At 48.4% G+C, this 22,830-nt stretch overlaps 1 protein-coding gene across 4 annotated transcripts in view; it reads left to right on the top strand.

Moving 5' to 3' along the window:
* The window catches only part of FEZ1 (fasciculation and elongation protein zeta 1), an 81,286-nt gene that overhangs the window by 23,445 nt on the left and 35,011 nt on the right, over nt 1–22,830 (top strand). For all 4 annotated transcript variants that reach the window (XM_040326433.1, XM_040326434.1, XM_040326435.1 and 1 more), the window contains exons 3-4: nt 4,966–5,065; nt 22,473–22,559. In XM_040326433.1, coding sequence (XP_040182367.1) covers nt 4,966–5,065; nt 22,473–22,559 — 187 coding nt within the window. The remainder of the gene's footprint in view (nt 1–4,965; nt 5,066–22,472; nt 22,560–22,830) is intronic.

Consider the following 22,830-nt stretch of genomic DNA (forward strand, 5'->3'; position numbering starts at 1 on the left):
CCCGAGGATGCCCACTGGACCACCAGGGATGCCCACTGGACCACTAGGGATGCCCACTGGACCACTAGGGATGTAAAACAAAGGTATGCCACCCGAGGATTCCACTAGACCACCAGGGATGTAAAACAAAGGTATGCCACCCTAGACCACCAGGGATGACACAAATAATGGATGCCAATCAGTGCCCGCAATGAATGCCAATCAGTGCCCACCATGGGCATAAATGATTGGCAGGCATTGTTTGGCACTGATTGGCATCCATTAGTACAACACATACATGCCGCCCATCAGTGCCCATCTATGCCCATCCGTGCCACCTATCAGTGCCCATCCATGCCGCCTATCCGTGCCCATCTGTGCCGCCTATCCGTGCCCATCTGTGCCGCCTATCCGTGCCCATCTGTGCCGCCTATCCGTGCCCCTCCGTGCCGCCTATCAGTGCCCATCCATGCCGCATATGAGTGCCCATCAATGCCACCACATCAGTGCCACCTCATCGGTGCCCATCAGTGCCGCCTTATCAGTGCCCGTCAGTGCAGTACCATCAGTGCCCATCAGTGAAGGAGAAAACTTACTTATTTACAATGTTTTATAACAGAAACAAAAAAATAACTTTTTTTTCTAAATTTTCAGTCATTTTTTTTGCAGAAAATAAAAATCTCAGAGGTGATCAAATACCACCAAAAGAAAGATCTATTTGTGGGTACAAAATGATAAAAATTTAGTTTGGGTACAGTGTAGCATGACTGGTTGTTAGGGACGCTGGCGGCCCCACTCCTGAGTCATGGTTCTTAAAGGGGTTGTAAAGGTACAATTTTTTCCCCCTAAATATCTTCCTTTACCTTAGTGCAGTCCTCCTTCACTTACCTCATCCTTCCATTTCTCTTTTAAATGTCCTTATTTCTTCTGAGAAATCCTCACTTCCTGTTCTTCTGTCTTTAACTCCACACAGTAATGCAAGGCTCTCTCCCTGGTGTGGAGTGTCCTGCTCGCCCCCTCCCTTGGACTACGGGAGAGTCAGGACGCTCTCTAGGTTGCAGATAGAGAAAGGAGCTGTGTGTTAGTAGGCATCCTGACTCTCCTGTAGTCCAAGGGAGGGGGCGAGCACGACACTCCACACAAGGGAGAAAGCCTCGCATTACTGTGTGGAGTTACAGACAGAAGAACAGGAAGTGAGGATTTCTCAGAAGAAATAAGGACATTTAAAAGCAAAATGGAAGGATGAGGTAAGTGAAGGAGGATTGCACTATGGTAAAGGAAGCTATTTACGGAAAACAAAAATCATACTTGTGTGACTGTTAGTCACTAATAGGGATGAGCCGAACACCCCCCTGTATGGTTCACACCAGAACTTGCGAACACACCAAATGTTCCTGTCTGCAGTGTGCTACGATTATCTTCCTGTGTACCGTTTTTGGCTCGTCCCTGACTTCTCCTGTTTGCCTGTGATGTTGACCTTTTGCCTGTCCCTCGGTTACCCCTGTCTGCCTGTTGCCCCGACCTCGGCTTACCCATCACTACCGCTTGTCTGCTTGCTGCTTCCCCTCTCTCCCTGCAGAGCGTGACCTAGGGGATCCCAGGGGTCGCGACCTGGATCCAGCTGCGGCGAAGGCCATCCTCACCACTAGAGGCTCTGGTGAACACAAAGCTGGGTCTTAGACTCCGCGCCCTGGGCGATCTTGGGTTCACACTTCCTCTCTTATCGCAGCAGTCGGTCATAGGTTTCACTACCCTGTGGTGCATCCCTGACCCCAACGGGGTGCACTTGTCACCTGGCCACAGGTGACCTGACACCCAACAGTGCTCACTGGAACATTCCGAAGTTTAAAAATCCTTCTGTAACCAATGCCATCATCATAGTTTGCAACAATTAGGTTGCAAAGGTCTTGAGAGAGCTCTTTGCTTTTACCCACCATGAGGTGTTTCCTGTGTAACACCTTGGTAATGAGACACCTTTTTATAGACCACCAGGTGAGACTGAACCAGCTGATATTAATTTGCACTGGCAAACCCTGCTGTATAGATAAATTAAAGAAAGCATTAAACAAAATGAATGCAACCATCACATCACCACTTTTAATTGTCTCTCCTGAGCCTCTTGAAGCAAAATGGTTCTAAGAGTGGGCAGTGCCAGGTTCTGGTTCGAGGCCACCGCCGTGGTGGGAGTTCACAGACTGCTTCATGCCAGGACAGATGCTCATCTGTGCACAGCATTCTGGCCTGTGGTTCTTACTACAGTGCTTGAGGATCAATGACGCTGGATGTATGCCCACCAGCCAGCTTCCCTTCTGCACCATTGATATTTCCATGGAAACCGTTGCTCAGCCACTCTTGTCGGGCTGACTTTTATGTAGCTGTAAAATTACTAGGTCAGGCCCTGGTCTCCAAACCGCGTGTGGTGGATGCAGCTGTTAGATTGTGTTTTTCTTGGCAGGGTTCTGCTTAGGCTGCCAGCGCTACAGAGAGACCAGCTATAGGGATGATAGGCATTTAAAGTCTTTATAAGGTCTCAGTAGTCTATAATGGTAGGACTATATACATTTCTAAATATAATCATTCACTGGAGTCGTTTCTTATCCTTGGGCATTCTTGTGTTAGATAAATTAGCAGATTTTTCTCAAAGCAGACATCCACAATTCTTGGCGACCCGTGCCCAGGGCCGGATTCCAGACAAGGCCAGGCCTCGGGCGGCAGTGGGTGCAGGGGCGGCACTGCGGCTGAGAGGAGAGGACACTTTTACTTTCATATCGGGAGTTCCCCCCTGTCATGCGGATGGTGAGAGGAGAAAAAAGAGGAGGTGAGATAGTTCTTGGCAGCAGCAACCCCCCTCCCGGTTTTCAATGTCATTTTGTCATTTTCGGCAGCAGCACCCCCCAATGCTCAATGTCATTTTTGGCAGCAACACCCCCCCCGCTTCTCAGTGTCCTGCTGAAAAAGTCACCCGGCAAATAATGTCCCCCCTGTACTGCGCAGGCGGGGGCGGCATTGAAGGACCTGGCCTTGGGGCGGCAAAGGGAGTAAATCCGGGCCTGCCCGTGCCCACATCTACCATTGCATCATTACGACTCACTAACTAAATTTATGAGACCACACATGAATTGGAGTACAAATGACCATAGCAGCCCTTTTATTAACAAAAACAACTTATCAGCCTGTTCGTCTTATGACGGCACCCAGAATTACAACTTGTTCCACTTGTAACACTGTGGGACCTTTTACCATACCAGGCCTCCAGCCGTGACACACCCCACATACGCAGTGCAACTATTACTGTATTCCAGCTAACCTTAGTAACTGGAATACACCATACCGCCGATGAGCCCCACCACACTTCCATCTCAACCGTATATTCTTCCACGATCAAAATACCAACCACCGCCACACGATCAGCTGCCATGACGTCCTTTGCTCATATTGCACCTGCAAATAGATAAAGCAAACCAACCAAACAAAACACAGGGAGGGCGGGTGGGTGTCAAACTGCCTGCTTGTCACTTGTCTCTTCTCTGCTGTCGAGGAGACCCCAGCTATCCCTTAACTAAGTACCACAAACCCTCCCCATCCTGTCATCCAACCAATCCACCTCTCCCCCATTCTCCACTTCCAACCCTTAGCCCCATAGTTCAGTGGTTCTCAACCTGAGGGTCGGGACCCCCTCGAGGGTTGAATGACGATTTGCCAGGGGTCACCGAATCCTGAGCTTTTCCTGAAGCCCATGCTGCTCTTTCAGCCTTTTCACGGCCGCCCAGCAGGGCTGTTCCTGGAGCCCATGGCCGCCCAGCTGGGCTGTTCCTGGAGCCCATGGCCGCCCAGCTGGGCTGTTCCTGGAGCCCGTGGCTGCCCACTCAGCCTCTTGGCAGCCGCCCATTCAGTTCACTGCATGGCTGGAGGGCAGAGACTAGAGGTCAGCTGACTGGTGAGGAATGTGAAGTGGGAGGGGCTGGAGGAGACCCTATCTCCTGATTTCGGCATAGGTGTCACTGCTACGAGACACCACAAAGTAGGAGACAGTGAAACTGGAGACAACGTGAGTAACACTAGCTGTGATTATAGTTGCCATTAAAAGTCCCCACTACAGTTCTCAGATCAGCAGATGACCTTGATCAAGAGCACCTAAGTTGGCCGATCAGAACACCCCCCACCAGCACTGCCACTCATCCCAACTCCCTGCCAGCACTGCCACTCATCCCAACCCCCCCCCCACCAAGGAGTAAGAGAAGGAATGAAAATAGAGAATACATGCAAGGGAGAGGATAAGAGGGGGAGGCTCAAAGAAAAGGGGGCGAGAAAGAATAAGAGAGAGAACAAGAAAAATGGCTTGAAAAAGGGATGGGGGGCCGGATTGTGCCCGCGGGCCTTGTGTTTGACACCTGTGGTTTAGATGATTCTGATGCTGACATACTCTGTATGGACCGAAAAAACTTGCAGGAAATAAATGGTGGTTGCTCTGGCCACATACAGTACTGCATACACCAGCGCCCCTGCACCTCTGACCACATACAGTACTTCATACACCGGCGCCTCCGCACCTGTGGCCACATACAGTACTGCATACACCAGCGTCCCTGCACCTCTGACCACATACAGTACTGCATACACCAGCGTCCCTGCACCTCTGACCACATACAGTACTACATACACCAGCGCCCCCGCACCTCTGGCCACATACAATACTGCATACACTGATGCCTATTATACACATTGGACTGGATTTACTAAACTTTTTTTTTTCCTGCATGTGTGGAGCAACTGCAAAGTGCACAGTCTATTGGCCTTTAGTAAATGCACCCCATTAGTCTTATAACTGATAGAAGTGGACGTTCTGTTTGTTCTCTTCGCTGGATGTTCATCTCCCACAAAAAATGGTTTTGCTGCTCGGGATATCTCTACACTGACATCATTATATTGCCTCCAGGGTAAGGCAGGCTCTTCCGCCATGCACTGACAAGTGTCTTTTATTCCCAGGGTCTGGGACGCCCTCACGGATAACTACATCCCCATAACTGGTGACAAATGGAGAGAACACAATGAAGAGCTACTGAATGGGAACATGTCTGATTCCGAGGTATTTCCATTTTTTTAATTTTATTTTTTGCGTTCTGTACATTGCTGGAAAATAATACACCTGCCTTTGCTGTTAATTGATATTTATTTGGAGGTTAGAAATTTGCAGGGAAAAAAAAATGATTTGTCTTTATCAGTCCTCTGGTTTCTTGCCGAGTTTCCTATTGTTTATTATCCAGCCACAATGCCCTCTCAGATTAGTAGTTGGCACTGTGGCTCTTGCAGCATCTTCTATCCAAAGTTGCTCCATTGTGTGTATATTGTGTAAGGCCAGTGGGGGCTGGTGATTTTTTTTGGATGGGGGCGGCAAACAACTACTCCCCCCGCCCTGTTTAAAGGTTGGTCTGGCACTTACCCCTCTGTGGCGGGTGGCAGGCAGCGTGGTGCTCGGCTCCAAGTCCTCTCCTCCATGGCAGCTTCCAGCTCCTCCCCATCCTCCTCCTTGTCTTTTCAGCCAATCGGGTGACCGGTGTCAAAACCTGCTTCCTGATTGGCTGGGAGGAGGATCAGTGTTACAACAGCGAATATTGATTCGCTGTTGTAACACACGTGGGTGAGCTCTGAGCGCACTCTCTGTGACCTGAGTGCACCCTATATTAACCACTTGAGACCCAGAGGACGTCCCAGGACGTCCTCGGCTTTGTGCGGTGATATCTGAATGATGCCTTCAGCCGGCGATTCTGTGCACCAGAAGAACGATCAAAGTGGCGCTTCCGCCGCTCGATCGTTCTTCTAGGCAGCGGGAGGGGATGTCCCCCCCTCCCGCCGCCATCCGGTGCTTCTCCGGGCTCTCCCGTGCCATCGGGGGCCCGGAGAGCGAATCGGCCGGCGCTCGTTGGTGAAGCATAGAGATGACTGGTGACCAGACGGTCACAGTCATCTCTATGACCGTCGGAGGACCGGGCGCGACATTATGACGTCACGCCCGGTACCCGAAAGTAAACAAAGCCGCTATCGCGGCTGTTGGCATGTAATCAGTGATTTTTTTTTCACCGATTTCATGCTTGTAAGCCTGTAGGAGAGATGTGGGGTCTTATTGACGTGCAGAAGCGAACGCGCATGCAAGTCCCGCCCACATATGTAAACACCGTTTAAACCCCACATGTGAGGTATTATTGCGTGCGTTAGAGCGTGTGCAACAATTCTAGCACTAGACCTCCTCTGTAACTCAAAAATAGTAACCTGTAAAAAAAATTAAAGCGTCGCCTATGGAGATTTTTAAGTACCGAAGTTTGGCGCCATTCCATGAGTGTGTGCAATTTTAAAGCGTGACATGTTAGGTATCTATTTACTCGGCGTAACATCGTCTTTCACATTATACAAAAAAATTGGGCTAACTTTACTGTTTTGTTATTTTTTAACTCGTGAAACAGTTTTTTTCCCTAAAAAAAGGCGTTTGAAAAATTATTGCGCAAATACCGTGCGAGAAAAAAAGTTGCAATGACTGACATTTTATTCCCTAGGGTGTCTGCTAAAAAAATATATATAATGTTTGGGGGTTCTGATTAATTTTCTAGCAAAACAATTGTGATTTTTACATAAAGGAGAAAAGTGCCAAAATAGGCCCGGTAACAAAGTGGTTAAAGCCTATTAGAGCTTCTGGCTCTAATCAGTGCTTCAAAAAAAAAAAAAAAAAACAGCCCCTCCGCATTGGAATCCAAGGCACGGAAAGCATGTATAGGGGAGGTGGCGATGGACCGGGGGGGCGGCACCCGTAATGAATGGGCCGCCTCTGTGTAAGGCCATAGGGGAGGCATAAGATTAGGTTATGGGAGTGATTAAAAAAATAAAAATTCATGCACATACTCAGGTGGATGCAGCATCGGCCCAATGCTTCATCTGTCCGCCACCGTCGCCTCTAAGACCAAGAACTGAGAGATCAAAGACCCCCTGATCGCTCAGTTCTCAGTCTTCAGTGAGCAGAGATCTGGTGACTGTCAGTCATCAGCTTTCTTCTCTGCCCCCCCCAGTGCTCACTGGAGTGCCGGACTGTGCAGGGGAGAGGGCGCTGCTGGTTCAGGCTCTAAGTGGCATGCTGAGAGGCTGAGCCAGCTGCCAGTCCAAGAATCTGGGTAGATCCCCACATTAAAGTCAGGCACGCTTAATGCCGCATACACACCATCACTTTATGTGATGAAAAAAAAACGACATTTTCTGTGAAGTAAAAAACGACGTTTTTGAAACTTAAATTTTCAAAGACGAAGTTGCCTACACACCATCGTTTTTCTCACAATGTTCTAGCAAAGCGAGATTACGTTCCACCACGTTTTTCCATTGAAGCTTGCTTAATAAGTAGCTTCTGGGCATGCGCGGATGAAAAAACGTCGTTTTAAACGACGTTTTTGCTACACACGGTCAATTTCTGTGAAGTAAAGTTGACGTTTTGAAAAACGACACATAAAATTGAAGCATGCTTCAATTTTTTTTGGTCGTTTTTTAGAAGACATAAAACGACGTTTTCCCCCACACACGGTCAATTAAAGTGACGTTTTTAAAAACGTCATTTTTTTTCATCACATAAAACGACCGTGTGTACGCGGCATAAGAGTCAGAGTTACGTAATCTGACAGCGGACTTTAGCCCGCTGTTGGCTAAATACAGGTCACAGGAGTGCAGAACGAAGTGCCTTCAATGTCTCCTGTAGGGCAGTGCAGAACATGTCAGCGATGTATATGTCAGAATTTCTTTTTAGTAGGTTTTACTATATATCCTTTTTAAATTATCTGACCTAATAGGTTGGTTGTGACTAGAAGGGGGGGGGGGGGGGGGGGGGTGTGAAGCAAAGTAGAGGGCTAGCTATTTTAGGTGCAGCTGGTAGTCAGGATTTGTTGGCCTGCCATAGCAGAATTTAACCTGTTAATAGTTTATATAACCACGTCAACTTTAAGGTGTTATATGCAGTGGCGGCTGATGCCTCATCCCTCTGGGGGGGTGGCAACCAAACCTGAGAAATTAACCCCCCCCCCCGGTCGCTCCAGCCCGCCACCCCACACCAACCTCCCCCTTGGTCGCCGGGCTCGCTGACTCGCCGATCGATCGGCACTTACGCCATCCAGGTCTGCTGTAATCCATAAAGTGTTTGTATGTAACAGTAAATTGCTTTGCGTGATATTCATCCCTGAAATCAATACTTCATAGTGAACCTCTGTCAATGGCTTATAATCTACTGATGCATATTGAGAAATTTCTGTCTTATGCACAACTATTGCTAAATTCACGTGTATAATTAATTTGGCATCAGGGCCGTCTTAATGCATGGGTACCCAATGCAGTGCCCAGGGGCCCCAGGTGTATAGGGGCCCGATGATCATCTTGCATTACATCATGCTTGCCAACTATCCTGGATTTGCCGTGACAGTCACGTTTTTTACTAAGCTGTCCCGGGATGGCCTGTCCCCAGTGAAATACTCCATCTTCCAGAGCAACCAGAGCGCAGGGCCGATCCGCCCTATAGGCTCACTGTGCAAGCCGCTTAGGACCCCGCAAAGTTTCGGGGGGCCCACCAATTTACTAGAGGCCCCGCCTGGTGAGAAGTAATTTTCTGTCCCTCACCCCGCTTCTCAACTCACTGGCTGCATGGAAGAAGAGGTAAGAAGTCAACACCCCCACTTCTCACTTTAATGTAAGATGTCATCTCCCTTCCGACAACAGCACACCCCCCCCCCCCGCTTCTCAACTTTAATGTGACATGTCATTTTGCTTAGGGCCCCAGGGAGGTCAGGATAGGCACTGCCGGAGCAGATTGCACCACAGAGGTTCCTATTCTGTACAGAGGTTTAAGAGTTAAAGCGGGAGTTCACCCATAAAACAATTTTTCCCCTTAGATGGATGCTAGATGGATGCTCGTTTTGTCTAGGGGAATCGGCTAGTTGTTTTAAAATATGATCTGTACTTACCGTTTTCGAGATGCATCTTCTCCGTCGCTTCCGGGTATGGGTCTTCGGGAGCGGGCGTTCCTTCTTGATTGACAGTCTTCAGAGAGGCTTCCGACGGTCGCATCCATCGCGTCACTCGTAGCCGAAAGAAGCCGAACGTCGGTGCGGCTCTATACTGCGCCTGCGCACCGACGTTCGGCTTCTTTCGGAAAATCGTGACGCGATGGATGCGACCGTCGGAAGCCTCTCGGAAGACTGTCAATCAAAATGGGAACGCCCAGTCCCGCAGCCCATACCCAGAAGCGATAGAGAAGATGCATCTCGTAAACGGTAAGTACAGCTCATATTTTAAAACAACTAGCCGATTCCCCTAGACAAAACAAGCATCCATCTAAGGGGAAAAAGTGTTATGTACGGGTGAACCCCCGCTTTAAGTTGAGTGCACGGTGGGTCCCACTCCGCTACTAGGAATTAGTAGGGGAAAACACTTGTCAGGTGGATGTGGACATTGGCTCAGCAAGTCCCTCCAAAATACAGATTACAAAGAAGGTGTACATTGTCACTGGGAACTGAGAATGAACTGGAGAACAGTTATGGTGACAGTGTACATGGCGTACATTCATTTTTAACAGGAGAGGTCCGCCCTAAGGTTGCCCTTGTTCCAGGGCATTGATGAAGATGACACAGCACAAAGGTACCCCGTGTGTGTGGTAAAGTGATCCTGTAACAAAGTCGCTAATGTAGCCCAGAAGAACCCCCCCCCCCCCCCTCCATCAGGCCTCTCATGTGACCCTTCCTTGGTGCCCGACGAAGAGGAAAACATGGAGGATGTGACAAACAACCACCACCCTACCCTTACTAGCGAACCTCCTAAAACGCCAACATGGCATGCAAGACTGTTATCAAAGAGTGATAAGTGTGCTAAACAGTTTGCCACCGCCTTCCGGTTTGAGAGACTAAACATTTCATAGGGCTGTCATTAACTGGATAAATATAACCCACACAATGTCAGGATTATAATTGGAATTGGGCACTAGAGCGGTGTGGCCTGTCATCAAGTCATTGCCAAAAGCTGTGTGTATATTATCCACCCACGCATTCACATTTAGTTTCAGTCATTGCCGCAAGTCTTGCAAAGAGGTTCCCTGCATTAGTGAAGGTCTAGACCAGCCTTTCTCCACCTTTTTACCATAGAGGAACCCCTAAAATAATGTCTTGGGGAGCTCTTATTAAAACCAATTAATCAGGGGTCATTGGGAAGAATGTCCTACAGTGGTGGACAGGGTGCCACCCTTACAGACAGCTAAAAAGATCATTGGTGTCATGCTGCAGGCTTTACCGGTTGGTGATGGCCCTGGACCTACCTATGCAGACATCATCAAATAGGAGGTCAATCAGCCACTGCTCAAGAAACCCCTGGCAACCTCTGGAAGTTCCCTGGAACCCTGGTTGACAATGGGTGTCAAAGCTGATGTCTGTAAGTTCTTTGCACAGAGGGGAGGGGGCTTAAAAAAATCTTACCTAGGTAGGTAGAAGGCTGAACTAAGATTTCCCAGGAAGCCAACCATGGCATCAGCATGATTTCCCAGGAACCCAACCATGGAATCAGCATGATTTCCCAGGAACCCAACCATGGAATCAGCATGATTTCCCAGGAACCCAACCATAGAATCAGCATGATTTCCCAGGAACCCAACCATGGAATCAGCGTGATTTCCCAGGAACCCAACCATGGAATCAGCATGATTTCCCAGGAACCCAACCATGACATCAGCATGATTTCCCAGGAACCAAACTATGGCATCAGCATGATTTCCCAGGAACCCAACCATGGAATCAGCATGATTTCCCAGGAACCCAACCATGGAATCGGCATGATTTCCCAGGAACCCAACCATGGAATCAGCATGATTTCCCAGGAACCCAACCATGGCATCAGCAGGATTTCCCAGGAACCAAACCATGGCATCAGCATGATTTCCCAGGAACCCAACCATGGAATCAGCATGATTTCCCAGGAACCCAACTATGGAATCAGCATGATTTCCCAGGAAGCCAACCATGGCATCAGCATGATTTCCCAGGAAGCCAACCATGGCATTAGCATGATTTCCCAGGATCCCAACTATGGAATCAGCATGATTTCCCAGGAACCCAACCATGGAATCAGCATGATTTCCCAGGAACCCAACCATGGAATCAACCATGGAATCAGCATGATTTCCCAGGAACCCAACCATGGCATCAGCATGATTTCCTAGGAACCCAACCATGGAATCAGCATGATTTCCCAGGAACCCAACCATGGAATCAGCATGATTTCCCAGGAACCCAACCATGGAATCAGCATGATTTCCCAGGAACCCAACCATGGCATCAGCATGATTTCCCAGGAACCCAACCATGTCATCAGCATGATTTCCCAGGAACCCAACCATGGAATCAGCGTGATTTCCCAGGAACCCAACCATGGCATCAGCACTATAAGTGTGTTATTTATTTTATACTGTAGCTGCAACTGTCTTTTCAGAGACTTTTGGCTAAAGCGAAATGTATGAAATTAAGTTTACGGCTAATTTAATGCTGCTGGCCGGGGCTGCTGTTAGAAATCTCAAAATCAATACAGCCTACCTGACAGGTTACCGGGGCCGAAAGTGACTGAGGACATAGATTTATCAGTGCCTTTCTCTACTTCTTTACAGCCACAGCTGCACAAATGAATGGATAGGAAGTACTCTGTACTAGGCTTTAGTGATAAATGACACATGAGTAATTGGTTACCGATCGCTCACTGTGTTACAAGTAGAAGAGGTTGAAAAAAGACACAAGTCCATCAAGTCCAACCTATGTGTGTGATTATATGTCAGTATTACATTGTATATCCCTGTATGTTGTGGTCGTTCAGGTGCTTATCTAATAGTTTCTTAAAACCATTGATGCTCCCCCGCTGAGACCACCGCCTGTGGAAGGGAATTCCACATCCTTACCGCTCTTACAGTAAAAAACCCTCTAAGTAGTTTAAGGTTAAACCTATTTTCTTCAAATTTTAATGAGTGGCCACGTGTCTTGTTAAACTCCCTTCCGCAAAAAAGTTGTATTCCTATTGCGGGTCACCAGTACGGTATTTCTCAAATGCTTTTGCAAAATCCAGATACACCACGTCTACGGGCTTTCCTTTATCTAGATGGCAACTCAACCTCCTCATAGGTTTGGCAAGAATGATTCTTCATAAATCCATGCTGATTACTGCTAATGATACCGTTCTCATTACTAAAATCTTGTATATAGTCCCTTATCATCCCCTCCAAGAGCTTACATACTATTGATGTTAGGCTGACTGGTCTGTAATGCCCAGGGATGTATTTTGGGCCCTTTTTAAATATTGGTGCTACATTGGCTTTTCTCCAATCAGCTGGTACTATTCCAGTCAGTAGACCACAGGTGTCAAACACAAGGCCCACGGGCCGAATCAGGCCCTCCAGGCTATTTCATGTGGCCCTCGCATCTCTCCTGCACCTGCAGGAGAGCTCCAGCCCTCCTCTGGTCCTCCTCCAGGCTCTTACTTTCTGCTTTCAAGCAATGCATATAGCTTCTTCCCAGCAGCAGCATAAGGTAAGGGGAGTGCACTGTGATGTAAGGGAGAGTGGGGGACGCAACTTCTGATGGTGGGGTGGCTCTTGACATCTAATGTAAGGGGAGGGCATGCGCTGGACATCTAATCTTACAAATACAACCGGCCCTTTTGAGGGCAATCATAATGCTGATGCGACCCACAATGAAATTGAGTTTGACACCCCTGCAGTAGACTGTCAGTAAAAATTAGGAAAAATGGTCTGGCAATTACTTAACTGAGTTCCCTAATGCCCCGTACACACGAGCAGAATTTTTCAGACGGAATTCTGCTCAAGCCTGGCTTGCATACACACGGTCACACAAAGGTGAACTTTTGACTGCTAAGAACGCAGTGACGTAAAAGACTACGTCGAGCCGAGAAAATTAAGTTCTATGCTCCAGACCTTTCGTGGATTTGTTTCCTAGCATGCGTCGGAATTTAGTGCGTCGGAATTTGTACACACGATAGGAAATTCCGATCTGAAATTGTACCTTTACTACCCCTTTAAAGAGAAAAGATCCAACTTTTTAAATGTGTCCTCATAAGACATCAGTCCATTGCTCAGGTGTATTAGCAGTCATTTTTGCATAATGTAGATGTTGTTTATTGCCGGCTCTCTTTGGATTGCTCTCTCAGGCACTCTCACAGTTCTAAGGGGAATTCTACAAATGGGATGTAATGAGCAGAGTTTCTCGTGTAAGAGCCGGATGTTTTCTTGCGCGCTGACCTTGCAAACAAAAACCTTTTACTGGAAGACGCTGAATGGGATCATGAAATCGAGTTAATGCTGAGCAGAGTTAAAAAAGGGGATACTTTACATTCATTCATTCTTAAAATGTGATAAACATACAACGATCAGCTAGAACATTCTGGCCACTGACAGGTAAAGTAAATGACATTGATTATCTTGTTACAATGGAAAAGGAAAAAACAAATGAAACATAGAAGTTCAAAAGTGTCCTCGGACCCTTGTATGTACAGGGTCGATCCTAGGCAGGGCGCACAGGGTGCATTGCACCCAGGCGCCTGCAGAGGTGGGGGTGCCGAAGTGACAGATTTCTCCCCTCCCTCCTTCTCTCCTTGTTTGTGTCCGTCCAGAACTAGTGTTCTGAGCATAGGTGTGTGTCCATCCAGAACTGATATGTGAGCATAGGGCAGTCCGTCCAGCCTGGCAGTGCTCAGGGGAGGGGCCGCTCCTCTTCCTGACACGAGGGTTCTAGTTTTCAGTGGCTGCTGAGTGCTGATGTGCAGGAATGAATTCCTCACACTGGGAGTCTTGGATCCCGCACTGTCTCCACCAACTCCAATTGGAATGCCTCCCACTCCCATCTCTATCTCGGACTGCACAGAGAGAGAACTGAGGTAAGTCACCGTGTTCAGTGTGCTGGGGGATGGCATCCCCAGCATCCCTTTACACGTGCTCTGGGCTGCCCCTGCTCTAGATGTTTTATGGCATGATAGATTGCATAAGATACACAGCCCCTGCCCATTCCTGCGCCTCAGTAGTCCATCTACAGATGTGGGGCTAGATTCAGTTAGCCCGCCGTAAGTTTGTGCGGGCGTAGCGTATCTCAGATACGCTACGCCGCCGTAACTTAGTGAGGCTGGGGCTGGATTCACAAAGAACCTGCGCCCTAAGTTACGGCGGCGTAGCGTAAATCTGCCAGCGTAAGCGCGCCAAATTCAAGTTGTGAAGAGGTGGGCGTGTTTTATGCAAATAAAACATGACCCCACGTAAATGATGTCTCTAATGAACGGCGCATGCGCCGTCCGTGAACGTATCCCAGTGCGCATGTTCCTAATCACGTCGCAAATAGTCAATGCTTTCAACGTGAACGTAATTTACGCAAAGCCCTATTCGCGAACGACTTACGCAAACGACGTAAACGACGCAAAATTCGAGGCTGTCCCGACGTCCATACTTAACATTGGATACTCCTCATATAGCAGGAGTAACCTTACGCCGGAAAAAGCCTTACGTAAACGACGTAAAAAAATCCGCCGGGCGCACGTACGTTTCTGAATCGGTGTATCTTGCTCATTTGCATATTCTACGCCGAAATCAACGTAAGCGCCACCTAGCGGCCAGCGTAAATATACACCCTAAGATACGACGGCGTAAGAGACTAACGTCGGTCGTATCTTAGCAAAATTCCGGCGTATCTTGCTTTCTGAATACAGAAAAAAGATACGCCGGCTCATCCTAGAAGCTACGCGGCGTATCAACAGATACGCCAACGTAACTTCTTACTGAATCTAGCCCACGATGTATAATGAGATGTACCAAGAGCCCTTTCACACTGACAGTGTGGGGGCGTCGGCGGTAAAGCGCCGCTAGTTTTTTAGAAATATTTCTGCACCCAGGCGCCTGTGACCCTAGGATCGGCCCTGTGTATGTAAATAACGCAAAAAAGTTCATACATCTTATGCCGTGTACACACGATCGGAAATTCCAAACAAGAAAAGTCCGATGTGAGATTTTTGTCGGAAGTTCCAACCGTGTGTAGGCTGCGTCTGACTTTTTCTGTCGGAATTTCCGCCAACAAAAGATTGAGAGCAGGTTCTTTGTTTTTCCGACGGAAATAGTTCCTATCGGAAAATCTGCTCATCTGTATGCAATTCCGGCGCACAAAAAAACATGCATGCTCAGAATCAAGCAGAAGAGCCGAACTGCCTATTGAACTTCATTGATCTCGGCCCGTCGTACGTCTTGTATATCACCGCGTTCTTAACGGTCGGAATTTGCGTTAAGATTTGTGTGACCGTGTGTATGCAAAACAAGTTTGAGCCAACATTCCGTCAGAAAAAAATCCAAGTTTTTCTTGTCGGAATTTCTGATCGTGTGTATGGGGCATTAGGAGTCACCCAAGGTGTATAATCAAACAGACTTATGCCGCGAACATCGGACATTTCGACAACAAAACCGTGGATTTTTTTTCCTGACGGATTTTCGCTCAAACTTGTCTTGCATACACACGGTCACACAAATGTTGTCGGAAATTCCGATCGCCAAGAACGTGGTGACGTACAACACTACAACGAGCTGAGAAAAATGAAGTTCAATGATCCCGAGCATGCGTCGAAATTATTCCGAGCATGCGTAGGATTTTTGTGCGTCGGAATTGGACACACGGTCGGAATTTCCGACAAGAACTTTTGTTGTCGGAAAAATTGAGAATCGGCTCTCAAGCATCGGAAATTCCGACAGCAAATGTCCGACGGAGCCTACACACGGTTGGAATATCCGACCAAGAGTGAACATTTGTTGTCGGAAATTCCGATCGTGTGTACGCGGCATGAGGTGAGTAGTAGTATGTCCTCCACTGAAAACACCAAAATATGGACCAATAGGTTATAGGTGGTCAAACAGCCACAATGTTAATCCACGGGCTGGTCTCCTCTCCTCTCAGGTAACGTGCAAGTGGATCCTGTATATCCCTCAAGGATGGTAATTTCACAGGTCTCATGCATCAACATAAGAGCAGACAACTCCTCATGGTGGCCCCTGATGACGTTCCTTATTGGACGAAACGCATAGGATGGAGCCTGGGATCTGGTGTCATGTCGCTAAACGCATGGACCGCTGCCATCTTGTGGTTGAAATTATTTTATAATGGTTTGATATACTGCCTCATGAGGAGATGTCTGCTCTTATTTTGATGCATGAGACCTGTGGATTTACTATCCTTGAGGGAGATACAGGATCCATTTGTACGTTACCTGAGAGGAGAGGAGACCAGCCCGTGGATTAACATTGTGCCTGTTTGACCAGCTATAGCAGGGGTCTCCAAACGTTTCAATCAAAGGGCCAGTCTACTGTTATACAGGCTTTAGGAGGGCTGGATTGTGGCCAGTGAGGGTAGAAAATGTCACAGGCCCAGCATTATAGAGAGTAAATATGGCCTTAGGGTTGGTGGTCAGCAGGAGGGGTATTCCCCCATTATTTGTATTCGTAGGAGGAGTAGTGCCCCATTATTGGTATTGGGAAGAGGAGTATTCCATAATTGGTATCCGTGGAAGACATTGTGCCCCATTGCTGGTGTCAATGGGAGGAATAGTGCCCCAAGGGCAGGATAAAGGCTAGCAAAGGGCCACATCTGGGCCTCGGGCCGCAGTATGGAGACCCCTGACCTATAGCCTAGTGGTCCATACTTTGGGGTAAGAGGCCCGGTGTGTTGGTGTTCGGTGGAGGACATAATACTACTCACCTCAGTCTGTTTGATTATACACCTTGGGTGACTCCTAAAATATGTGGATTTTCTGTGGTGTTTACATACGAGGGTCCGGGGACACTTTTGTTGAAATTTTATGTTTCATTTGTTTTTTTAGTGCTGCATATTTTTTCCTTTTATGTTTTTATTGAAACCAGCAAGGGTTGAAAGGGAGCAGTGCTGTGGGAGTAGTGTAAAGGGGGCAGAGAACAATACTGTTCGGGGGGGGGGGGGGGGGGTGATGTGAATGGGGGCAGGAAACACTACTGTGTGGGGTGATGTAGGAAAAGGGGGCAGAGGACACTTCTGTGAGGGGTGATTAATGGGGGGCAGGGGACACTACTGTGTGGGGTGATGTAAAAGGGGGGCAGAGGACACTTCTGTGGGGGGTGATTAATGGGGGGCAGGGGACACTACTGTGGGGGGGAGATGTGAAGGATGGCAGAGGACACTACTGTGGGGGGTGATTATTGGGGGCATAGGTCACTACTGTGGGGGGGAGATGTGAAGGGTGGCAGAGGACACTACTGTGGGGGGTGATTATTGGGGGCAGAGGTCACTACTGTGGGGGGGAAGGGAGATGTGAAGGGGAGCAGTGCTGTGGGGGGTAGTGTAAAGGGGGCAGAGAACACTACTGTTGGGGGGGAGTGATGTGAATGGGGGCAGGGGACACTACTGTGTGGGATGATGTAAAAGGGGGGCAGAGGACACTTCTGTGGGGGGTGATAAACGGGGGGAAGAGGACACTACTGTGGGGGGGGGATGTGAAGGGTGGCAGAGGACACTACTGTGGGGGGTGATTATTGGGGGAAGAGGTCACTACTGTGGGGGGGAAGGGAGATGTGAAGGGGAGCAGTGCTGTGGGGGGTAGTGTAAAGGGGGCAGAGAACACTACTGTTGTGGGGGAGTGATGTGAATGGGGGCAGGGGACACTACTGTGAGGGGTGATGTAAAAGGGGGGCAGAGGACACTTCTGTGGGGGGTGATAAACGGGGGGAAGAGGACACTACTGTGGGGGGGGGGGTGTGTGAAGGGTGGCAGAGGACACTACTGTGGGGGGTGATTATTGGGGGCAGAGGTAACTACTGCGAGGGGGGGAGATGTGAAGGGGAGCAGTGCTGTGGGGGGTAGTGTAAAGGGGGCAGAGAACACTACTGTTGGGGGGGAGTGATGTGAATGGGGGGGCAGGGGACACTACTGTGTGGGGTGATATAAAAGGGGGGCAGATGACACTACTGTGGGGGAGGGAGGGGAGATTTGAAGGGTGGCAGAGGACACTACTGTTGTGGTTGATGTAAAGGTATGAGGAGCACTACTGTGTGTGTGTGGTGGGGGGGGGGGGTTGATGTGAAGGGGTAGAGGACACTGCTGTGGGGAAAAAGGGGGGTGATGCAAGGGGGGCAGAGAGCACTACTTTGGTGGTTGATGTGAAGGGGTGAGGAGCACTACTGTGTGTTGTTGGGGGGGGGGGGGTTGATGTGAAGGGGTAGAGGACACTACTGTGGGGGAAAAGGGGGGATGATACAAGGGGGGCAGAGAGCACTACTGTGGTGGTTGATGTGAAGGGGCGAGGAGCACTACTGTGTGTGTGTGTGTGTGTGTGTGTGTGGTGGGGGTGGGGGGGGTTGATGTGAGGAGGGCAGAGAGCACTAATGTAGGGGGTTGATGTGAAGAGGGCAGTGCTGTGGGTGGGAAGGGGGACAGTGCTATGGAGCATTGCTGAGGGGGGAATTGAAGGGGGCAGAGAACACTGCTGCTGGGGGGGATGCAATATGAAGGGGGGCAGAGGACACTAATATGTGATATGATGTGAAGGGTGCAGAGGGGGACACTACTGTGAGGGGTGATGTCAAGGAGGGCAGAGGACATGGCTGGGGGGGGTTGATCTGAAGTGTGGTTGAAGGGGGTGTGTGATGTGAAGGGGAGGGGTTTTGGAAGGGGGGCTGAGGACATTACTGTGAAATTTTACTGATTGGACCTATGTGATTCTTAATTCAATAGCCCTGGTATAGGGGTGCACTCTTATTCTTATAATACAATTCTCATCTCATCATTGCCTTTCATGGCATGCTGGGCCCTGTAGTTTTTGGCAGTTGAAGGAACACAGGTTTCACATTGTTGCCAGGAATAAACCACGAGTGGCATGAGTCTATATAATAATCTAGCTTTCAGTGTATTTTCTACTATATCAGATATAATGCTTCCTTATAATGTTACAATGTACAGTGCCTTGAAAAAGTATTCATACCCCTTGAAATATTCCACATTTTGTCATGTTACAACCAAAAATGTAAATGTATTTTATTGGGATTTTATGTGATGGACCAACACAAAGTGTCACATAATTGTGAAGTGGAAGGAAAAATGATAAATGGTTTTCAATTTTTTGTACAAATAAATATGTGAAAAGTGCAGCAAGCCTTTTATATTCAGCCCTCTTTACTCAGATACCCCTAACTAAAATATAGTGGAACCAATTGCCTTCAGAAGTCACCTAATTAGTAAAAAAAGAGTCCACCTGTGTGTAATTTAATCTCAGTATAAATACAGCTGTTCTGTGAAGCCCTCAGAGGTTTCTTAGAGAACCTTAGTTAACAAACGTAATGAACAAACAGTATCATGAAGGCCAAGGAACGCACCAGACAAGTCAGGGATAAAGTTGTGGAGAAGTATAAAGCAGGGTTAGGTTATAAAACAATATTCCAAGCTTTGGACATTTAACGGAGCTCTGTTCAATCCATCACCCGACAATGGAAAGAGTATGACACAACTGCAAACCTACCAAGACATGGCCGTCCACCTAAACTGACCGGGCCGGGGCAAGGAGAGCATTCATCAGAGAAGCAGCCAAGAGGCCCATGGTAACTCTGGAGGAGCTGCAGAGATCCACAGCTCAGGGGGGAGAATCTGTCCACAGGACAACTATTAGTGGTCTCTCCACAAATCTGCCCTTTACGGAAGAGTGACAAGAAGAAATACATTGGAGAAAGGAAGTCATAAGAAGTCCTGTTTGCAGTTTGTGAGAAGCCATGTGGGGGAGGGGACACAGCAAACATGTGGAAGAAGGTGCTCTGGTCAGATGACACCAAAATTGAACCATTTTGGCCTAAAAGCAAAACCCTGTGTGGTAGAAAACGAACACTGCACATCACCCTGAACACACCATCCCCACCAGGGATGGACTGGCCATTGGGACCACAGGGAGTTTCCCGGTGGGCCGATGGCTCAGTGGGCCGGCTTCAGTGACAGCGGACTGCTGCCCCCCTCCACTCCTCTGTCTCTCTCTCCCCGCAGCGCTCACCTGGGGGGAACAAAGAAGAAGGGGGGAGCATGGGGGGAGGGGACAGACAGCTGACTCAACAGCTATGGCCTGGGAGTTTCTCACTTCTGCCTAATCTTGTCCCATAAGGGGGGGGCACCAAACTGATTCTTTGCCCTGGATGAAATAATGTCTAACTTCCCCACTGGTACTGCCTATAAGAGTACCAGTACCAGCCATTCTACTCTAATAAAGTAGAATGGCTAGTGGCTAGTGAAGGGGGAGAGGGGTGGGGTGCAGGAGTTGTCCGGCCGCCATGGGAGAGACCTTTTAAAGTGGGCCAGTCTGGATGAAGTCCAGGGCCTAATTTTTGTCCCAGACCATCCCTGATCCCCACCGTGAAACATGGCGGTGGCAGCATCATGTGGTGGGCATGCTTTTCTTCAGCAGGGACAGGGAAGCTGGTCAGAGTTGATGGGAAGATGGATGGAGCCAAATACAGGACAATCTTAGAAGAAAACCTGTTAGGCCCCGTACAGACGACCAAACATGTCTGCTGAAACTGGTCTGCGGGCCAGTTTCAGCAGACATGTTCGGTCGTGTGTAGGCCCGAGCGTGCAGGATTCCAGCAAACATTTGCCCGCCGGGCCTTTTCCCAGCGGACAAATATTCCTGGACTTGATTTAAAACAGTCTGCTGGAATCCTGCCCGCTCGGACATGTTCGGTCGTCTGTACAGACCTACCGTACATGTCCGAGCGCCCGCCATCCCTCGCATGCGTCTAATGACTTTGACGCATGCGTGGAAGCATTGAACTGGCAGGCCCGCCCACGTCGCCGCGTCATTGTCGCGGCGACACCACGTCATCGACACGGCGACACCGCGGACACACGCCCCGCGTATTGTTTATGCGCGGCTTTCTGTACGATGGTGTGTACAGCCATCGTACAGAAAGCCCCAGGCAGACATGTACGGTGAAAACAGTCCGGCGGACCGGTTTCATCGTACATGTTTGCTGGTGTGTACACGGCCTTAGAGTCTGCAGAAGACTTGAGACTGGGGGGAGGTTCACCTTCCAGCAGGACAACGACCCTAAACATACAGCCAGAGCTACAATGGAATGGTTTACATCAAAGCCTTTTCATGTGTTAGAATGGCCCAGTCACAGTCCAGACCTAAATCACATTGAGAATCTGTGACAAGACATGAAAATTGCTGATCACAGAAGCTCTCCATCCAATCTGACAGAGCTTGAGATATTTTGCAAAGAAGAATGGGCAGAAATGTCCCTCTCTAGATGGGCAAAGCTGGTAGACACATCCCCAAAAAGACTCGCAGCTGTAATTGCAGAGAAAGGGGGTTCTACAAAGTATTGACTCCGGGGGGCGCCATACAAATGTACCCCCCACACTTTTCACAGATTTATTTGTTAGTAAAAAAAAAATTGAAAACCATTTATCATTTTCCTTCCACTTCACAATTATGTGACACTTTGGGCCAGATTCACAGAAAAAGTACGCCGGAGTATCTGCTGATACTCCGGCGTACTTTCAAATTTGCCGCGTCGTATCTTTATTTGTAATTCACAAACAAAGATGCGACGGCATTTGGCTAAGATCCGGCAGGCGTATGGCTTTGTACGCCTTCGGATCTTAGGATGCAATACTTTGGCGGCCGCTGGGTGGAGATCGCGTCGTTTTCCGCGTCGGGTATGCTAACTAGCAAAGTTACGGCTGCTATTTAGGTGGTGTAACAATAGACAGCTCATGTTAAAGTATGGCCGTCGTTCCCGCGTCGAATTTCAAATTTTTTTTTTGCGTAAGTCGTCCGGGAATACGAAAGTACGTAACGCACGTCGCCGTTCAAAACATTACGTCGGGGCGACGTCATTTCGCACAAAGCACGGCGAGAAATTTCAAAACGGAGCATGCGCAGTACGTTCGGCACGGGAACGCGCCTAATTTAAATGGTCCCCGCCCCATTTGAATTAGGCGGGCTTGCGCCGGACGGATTTACGCTACGCCGCCGCAAGTTTACACGCAAGTGCTTTGTGAATCAAGCACTTATGATGAAAACTTGCGGCGGAGTAACGTAAAGGACATACGTTACGCCGCCGTAATTGTTCGTGAATCTGGCCCTTTGTGTTGGTCTATCACATTTCCAATAAAATATATTTAAGTTTTTGGTTGTAACATGACAAAATGTGGGAAATGTCAAGGGGTATGAATACTTTTTCAAGGCACTGTATCAGACTGTGCTCTGACCTATGACTTTGTTTTATATGTAAACATAACATACAAGGAAGATAAGGAAATGTGCGTGAAATCTTGTTTTTCTGTAAATGATGGTTTCTCGGGGGTGTAGACAATAGCTCTGTTGTGCTGAGGATTGTTGTGCGATGAGCTCTTCCTGGAGCCACTGAACAAAACGGTTCCCTCATCTCATTCCAGTTCCATGAGAAGGAGGAGGAGGAGCTGAATGAAAAGAGTGAAAATGATTCGGGGATTAACGAGGAGCCATTGGTAACGGCAGACCAGGTAATGAGTTGTCACTTTCATTTTCGGCTTTGTGAAAGAATTACGTTTGTGTTTAATCGCAGAAATTTACCGAGCTGATCGGTCAGTGGTGGGAAAGGAAGATTATTAGATGTCGTAACCCGACAATTATTGATCAGTTCTCATTGTCTGACTTGCCTGGCAAAATGGAAGCCAGTTGACGTGGACAAGCCAGATACGTTCTGTGCACTTCAAACTGAGGCCGCATTGTATTCATAAATATATATATATCTATATACATACTGTATACATA

This window comes from Rana temporaria, chromosome 10 (genome assembly GCF_905171775.1).
Source record: "Rana temporaria chromosome 10, aRanTem1.1, whole genome shotgun sequence".
NCBI classification, from domain to species: Eukaryota; Metazoa; Chordata; class Amphibia; order Anura; family Ranidae; genus Rana; species Rana temporaria.